A 6,460-nucleotide genomic window follows, 5' to 3' on the forward strand; every position below is an offset into this window, starting at 1 on the left:
AATACTTCATGAAATAAAATCAGAAGATTAAGTACAGTAAATAAAATAAATAAATTCTAAAGTATAGTAAATATAGTAAATAGTCTGAAGTATAGTACATAAAATAAATTCTTTATTAATAATTGTTTATTAATTTATTAATCTTCAATTTTACAAAAATATATATTTTATGTTATTACGGATTTTCGAAGATAAAATGAATTTTCTGATTAAAATATACTTTTTAAAAATTTTTTTTAAAAAAAGTTATTTAAGAGTTTATCGATGATTTACTTTTTCAGAAATAAAGTGAAAGGTATATAAATCCATAGAACATTAGTGGATACTCTAACCAATAAATTAGTTAATGAGATCGATTATAACATCATGTAGCAAAATGGCCGTCCTAAAATGCAAAAGCGTATTGGTCCTTATAGAACAATATGTCTATTATTTTAACGGTCAGAAAGAGAGCGGATGCATACATTGCGATCTAGATTTTAGCATTATGACGTCACGATGTTAGATTCAAAAAGCAACAGTTATAACATTGTTTAATGTGTACCTACTCAATTTATCATAAAAAAGCTGTTTTATACTTTCAGATTTTGAAACTGGTTGTTCCATTGAACATCCCCTCGGGACCCACTGCGTATCTCTTTAATTCCGAATTTTTCTCCGATTTCTCAGCTCGTTAACAATTGGAATTGTTAGACATTGCAGGATATTGAACAACATTGCATTTATTGATAATCATTTACTCACTTGAAAGTTCATGAAGTCAGATAAGTACTGCATTCTACAAATTTATTTTTGAAGTGCAATTTCTTTAGGCTGGTTGAACAGCGTGGTAAACAATCAGCAAGAGCGCGCGAAAATCATCACCAACCATTCTTTACCTATTCACGCGGGTGCAAAGTTCACCGGACCCTTCTGAATCTCAGATGTATTCCCTTTCCATAGCATTTTGAAGTAAACTTATTTTCATGATACCTCAGACGATAGTAACCTTTTTTGGCGCAGCCACCAAACGAAAAAGTTAATTTCTGCTGGTGGATTCATGAAAAATAGTATACATATCTACAGTGAAACCTACCTTTAGCGGACACTGATAGTTTCGAGGAATTTGTCCGCTATTGAGAGGTGACCGCTTTTCAGAGGTAGACAGAAAATTAAGATAAAACTATAATGATATAAAATTAAAAATACTGTTATTATGCATTCATTACTTCATAATGAATTACAAATGAGTGTTAATAATCAATAATGTATGAAATTGCGGATATTTTTTGGTTTTTGATGATTTTTTCAAAATGTTTGTAAGTTCATCTCAATATTTCATCATTCGGTGCCCGTTAAAATGATTGAAATGTACGAAAGAAGTGCCCGTTAACAGAGGTGTCCGCTATTAAGGGTCCGCTATACACACGCTCAGTCGGTAACACCAGGCTATCAAGCAATTTTATATGTTAAATCTGAAAAGTTGAGAGTGTCATTCGCCAGTTCTCGAGTGGACGCACATTTCTACTACACTTATTAACATTGTGGTCGAGTTTCATCCAATTTTATGCATTATTGAAGAAGAAAAACGAAAACTAAGAATAATCATGTTTTATAAATGTTCGTAGTTTAACGAGATACGTAGTTTTCGTTTTTCTTCTCGCGTCGAGACTGTGTTACCACTTACCACCCCCCTCTTACTGCAGCACAAATCAAAATATAAGGAAAAAAAAAACATTCCAAATCGAGGAAAGTTGAATTAAATTCTAGAAAGAAAATTCAACCAAGGGAAAGGGCTGTGACGTTTCACTTCTGGTGCTTTTGTGTAGTTAAGTGGATTCTAGATAATCTGAATATAAACTTTTTCATAAATACTTTTCGGTTAATTGAAAGTTTTTTAAAATGTTAATTTTCAACTAAAATACAGCTATTTTTGTGGAGCTTTTTTCGTATCCTTTATGTGTTATATTTGTTCTTTTTTTTGCGTTTTTTGACGTTTTAAATTTTTCAAAAATACACTTCTCATAAGTTTTAGAGCAAATTTAAAATTGTAAGCTTCTTTGCAAAAAGAAACCTTCATCGCAATACATCTTTTATATTTACTTCATTACTGCACATCGGTAACTTGAACAGTTATACATTAAGTTACATTTTACTTTGTCCGATGGCACTGCCATGCAATTTACACCGGCGCGACATAAGTCATAAATTTTGCATAACCTCATGTGGTTTAGTGAAGTGTGAGACTTCAAAGCTTTTTTTTATGATTTTGTTACTTGTGCTATCACAATAACAAAATAATAATAGTAATAATAATAAATAAAACTTTTTTATCGTTAAAACGTATAATTAGATAATAGAAATAAAATGTCCAGTACCAGCAGTGTCAACACGAATCCTTCGACGTTGCTACCTTTAGGTATAAAAATAAAACAATTGATTCGTTATATTTATATTTTTTAAAACTGATTTTAAACATCGAAAAATACCAATTTTCAGAACTTGTGGATAAATGTATAGGGTCTAGAATTCATATAATTATGAAAAATGATAAGGAGATTGTGGGTACACTGTGCGGTTTTGATGATTTTGTTAATATGCTTTTGGAAGATGTAACAGAATGTGAAATCACTCCAGAAGGTAGAAGAATTACGAAGCTTGATCAAATTCTTCTTAACGGAAATAATATCACTATGGTAAAAATTATTACGATTTATTTAACAAGATACCTTTATAAACTTTGTTTACAAATTATAATTGAAAATATATTATTTATTTTGCAGCTAGTACCTGGAGGAGATATGCCAGATACATAAAAACTGAGAAGTTGTCATTTTTTAATACTTGGTAATTAATTCAAAATTTAAGGAAAATAAAACATGAATCAAAACTTTGAACAAATTAATGAGATGCTTCTTTGCAGTTATTTTCCAATTGATTTAATTGATTCATAATGATTAAGAGATTGGGTCTATCTTCTGGAATTTCATTCCAACACTTTCTGTACAAATCTTTATATTTACCATTACATCCATCTGCTAACTCCTTGTCAGGTGGCGTTATGCCTTTACCTGTTAAGTAAAGAATAGTGTGTTTATGTAAACCTTCAAATGGAGATTTTCTACTTAACATTTGCCAAGCTAAAACTCCTAAGGAATAAATATCAGAATTTGGTGTTAAAGCTTTATTTTGCACGACTTCTGGAGCAGCATACCCAGGAGTTCCCTGTAAATATGACAATATAACTGATGAAATGGTTTTGATTCACTTTCTAAAAATCATTTGACTTACATGAAAAAAATTTAATGGATATGGATCATTTGTGAAAACAGCACTACCAAAATCAGCCAATTTTGGTTTTTTATCTTGACCCATTAAAACATTTTTTGGTTTAACATCCGCATGGATGACATGCATCTTATGACAGTAAATGAGAGCCTTAGAGATAGATTTCCAAATGTGTATTTTTTGTTGAATAGATATTGAATTTTTTTGTAAAACTTCTTGAAGGGAATTACCGCATAGCTCCATTGTAATTAAAGTTAAGGCAGGGCCTTCATCAACTTTGAGAATTTTAACAATATTTGAATGCCTTAAATAAGCTACTTCTTTTTCCATGATTTTGATTAAATTTTTCTGTTGATTTTTTTTAATTACTTTAGCTGCTACAGCTTCCCCTACAATATTATTAATACTCATTAAGTAAAATTGATTATCAATTAATTTTTATTGATGCAACAAACCCTTATAATAAACTTTATAAACAGTTCCAAAACCACCGTTACCAAGTACTGTCCAGTTTTTATCTGTGATACCTTCAGTAATAATTTTTTTTTTATATGGTGAATCAATTTTTGAATGTAAAGAACCCAAAGAATTTTGAATAACCCTTTGTACAGTTAATTTATTTTGTTGATTTATATGTGGATTCAAACGTCTGTACATGCAAAATAATATAATCTTATATATTAATATGGATATGGATTATATAAAAATACTATGACAAATTATTGACTCACTCTATATTAGTTACATTTGTTAATTTCCGGGGTGATAGGCATTTGACAATTGAAATGGCTGGTCTTGGGGAAGCCATTGTTGTAACTTTCAATTTTTTTCTAGCAATCACTGTATAATTAGCACTTTTAAACTGTGTTATTACAATTATAGTTCACCTTTTGATTTAATGCATTTCTACTTGAAATTGAAAACTTAATAATTTTTATCTAAGTTAATTACATGAAATTTGAAATTCGTTAAATGAAATGAAGACAATATACAGATGATTATTTACTTTTGAAATAATCATCTGCTGTAGTGGGTATCCCATAATAATAGAAAAGGTCAAATCACATAACACTCATGTACAATTCTCTAGCTAACAACATTATTTATTATATTTTTGTAGCACCTCTATAGGCTTTGAAAAGTATTTTTATAAGTGATGGAATAGTGAAAATAAAAGGAATATAATAGATTTTATAAATAATATGAAATAAAAAAGTTTTATCTAAAAATCAATTGCTAATTTATAATTTTTAATACTGTACAGTTATAAGTTTATTTACAGTTTCTCACTTGAACATTTGATAATAATGAAATAAGTCCTAGTAACAGCTGAATTACTACTATGAATAAACTGAATTAATACTATGAATAAAGTTCAACAATTGAAAGCATAACATTGCAAAAGTTAACTAAAGCAACGTAAACAAATAATCAATATCTGAATTGAAGTAATTATGCTATTATAAATTATTTAAATGAATAACTTAGTATTTTCAAAAATATTTTGACTGATATCATGTTACTTAGGAGATTTATTAACATTTTCTTCTTATAGTTTGCTAATAGTTCAAGTTATTTTGAATTTTATATCACATTAAGCAAGGAGATTCATTACTATTTTCATGTCTATTTCTATTCACTATATGGTATTATTAATTTTCTGTCATGAGGCAATTTTCAATAAATGGTTTCAAAATAGACCTTCTAATTTGTAGATTAAATACACTTTTATGTTACAATCAATGATTATATTTTATTTTGCAATTAAACTATCCATGAAAATCTTAACATAATTCGTTTTTAACATTTTTTTGTCAAATATATCAATCTTCTCAATCATATAAATTTTGAATTATCTATCATTTTATACATTTACCGAGACTATCATTACAAAAGCAATACATTGCATCACTTGGTCCATTTTTAAACTTTTTTCTGTCAATATGAAATTGTTATAAATACTTAATACTTTTTTTGATGAAATTATTAACGAAACTATTGTACCTCTTACTACTTTTCAAAATTAAAGTCATTTAAATATGAATGTGTTACTTTTTTTTAAGCAAATCTAATTTTATTCATAAAAGAGATTATTTTGAAGATTATATATTGGAAATATTATTTTTAATGGTTAATAAAATAATTAAATTATAAAAATCAAATAAAAAAACATAATTTAGATTTTTTGAGTTTGAAGTTTTATGAATGGATGTAACAAGAAAGAAAACTCAAGAAGCTATAGAATGAACCATAAAAAATAGTGTCCATATTCATATATTCTACAGTATTGACTACAATCAAATTTATTGCATAATTTAAGCTTTTTTGCATTTTCAAGTACATTAAATTAGGCAGTATTTTTATGCCAATATAAATAAGACTGGCAGACAGAAGTTTATTTTTCAAGTACTTTATGAATTAATAATTGATTTTGTTCGTGCACATTCAAGTTTTTTTTTAAATGCTAACAATTTGAATAAAACAGTAATATTTTATTGAATTAAATAGAAAATCTAGATGTTTGATTATCAACAGACAGTTTTTTATAATTAACTTTGGCACACTTTTTACATCATCAGCTGCATCTTAGGCACAAATACCATTTGTATTTACCATGCACTTATTCAATATTGTACTAATACAAAGATTTTTCCTCCCATCTTTACGTGCTTCATTTTCATTAACCACGAGTAATTTAAATTTACTTGCAGTTCTATTTTCAATCGTGGTTAACATGAATTAATTGATTTTTTTTATCATCAAGGGGATACCAAGAGCAGAATAAAAGTAAAGATTAATAAACGCATTCCCTTAAAGTTATTTTTTTCTAGAGATTCATGAAAGGTTCGTTTTTATTGTTCTCTAATTATGAGCATGACCAGAAAAATATTTCGTAATCATGTATAGGGGACATTCTTCAAAATTTTCATTTTTAATCTGCCTTCGTTATTTCCTCAAGAAAAATAATGCGTTATGATATTTTTGAATTAAATTTACTAAAGATAAATTAACAGCATTATAAAAATAATAAACAAATTACTTAAATTATTACTTAAAATCAGATCATTTTTTTTTCTAGAAGCAAGTTCATGCAACAGCATAACAGTATACATGTAATGTTGAAAATATTAATCCTTTACAAGGTATTATATAAAAATACTTAGATCACGCCTATATTTTTCGTTATATGCCA

At 27.5% G+C, this 6,460-nt stretch overlaps 2 protein-coding genes across 3 annotated transcripts; one reads left to right on the forward strand and one right to left on the reverse strand.

Annotated features, from left to right (window-relative positions):
- The first annotated feature begins 1,980 nt into the window (after nucleotides 1–1,980).
- On the forward strand, nucleotides 1,981–2,884 carry LOC106652778 (U6 snRNA-associated Sm-like protein LSm5). Its single transcript, XM_014371915.2, has 3 exons — nucleotides 1,981–2,398; nucleotides 2,479–2,675; nucleotides 2,763–2,884. The coding sequence occupies exons 1-3, from the start codon at nucleotides 2,347–2,349 to the stop codon at nucleotides 2,793–2,795; spliced, it is 282 nt and encodes a 93-aa protein (XP_014227401.1). The 5' UTR covers nucleotides 1,981–2,346; the 3' UTR covers nucleotides 2,796–2,884.
- LOC106652776 (serine/threonine-protein kinase mos-like) lies at nucleotides 2,798–4,438 on the reverse strand. 2 transcript variants are annotated; one of them, XM_014371913.2, is made up of 4 exons: nucleotides 3,999–4,438; nucleotides 3,723–3,916; nucleotides 3,271–3,656; nucleotides 2,798–3,204 (listed from the first exon to the last, which is right to left on the reverse strand). In XM_014371913.2, exons 1-4 carry the CDS (start codon nucleotides 4,073–4,075, stop codon nucleotides 2,881–2,883), a joined length of 981 nt encoding a protein of 326 aa, XP_014227399.1. In that variant the 5' UTR covers nucleotides 4,076–4,438; the 3' UTR covers nucleotides 2,798–2,880. The 2 variants fall into 2 exon arrangements, with proteins under 2 accessions (XP_014227399.1, XP_014227400.1); XM_014371914.2 differs by having other exon boundaries at nucleotides 3,723–3,939; nucleotides 3,999–4,061.
- Nucleotides 4,439–6,460: the final 2,022 nt, after the last annotated feature.

Source organism: Trichogramma pretiosum, unplaced genomic scaffold (assembly GCF_000599845.2).
Source record: "Trichogramma pretiosum strain Unisexual culture from Peru unplaced genomic scaffold, Tpre_2.0 scaffold32, whole genome shotgun sequence".
Lineage (NCBI taxonomy): Eukaryota > Metazoa > Arthropoda > Insecta > Hymenoptera > Trichogrammatidae > Trichogramma > Trichogramma pretiosum.

Excerpts from the sequence above, each read along its gene's own strand:
- LOC106652778 (XM_014371915.2), top strand. The coding sequence starts at position 2,347 with ATGTCCAGTACCAGCAGTGTCAACACGAATCCTTCGACGTTGCTACCT. Across the intron at positions 2,399-2,478 it reads TTCGACGTTGCTACCTTTAG|AACTTGTGGATAAATGTATA; the intron begins GTATAAAAATAA and ends ACCAATTTTCAG. Across the intron at positions 2,676-2,762 it reads ACGGAAATAATATCACTATG|CTAGTACCTGGAGGAGATAT; the intron begins GTAAAAATTATT and ends TTTATTTTGCAG.
- LOC106652776 (XM_014371913.2), bottom strand. The coding sequence starts at position 4,075 with ATGGCTTCCCCAAGACCAGCCATTTCAATTGTCAAATGCCTATCACCC. Across the intron at positions 3,657-3,722 it reads TTATAAAGTTTATTATAAGG|GGGAAGCTGTAGCAGCTAAA; the intron begins GTTTGTTGCATC and ends ATAATATTGTAG. Across the intron at positions 3,205-3,270 it reads ATCCATTAAATTTTTTTCAT|GGAACTCCTGGGTATGCTGC; the intron begins GTAAGTCAAATG and ends TCATATTTACAG.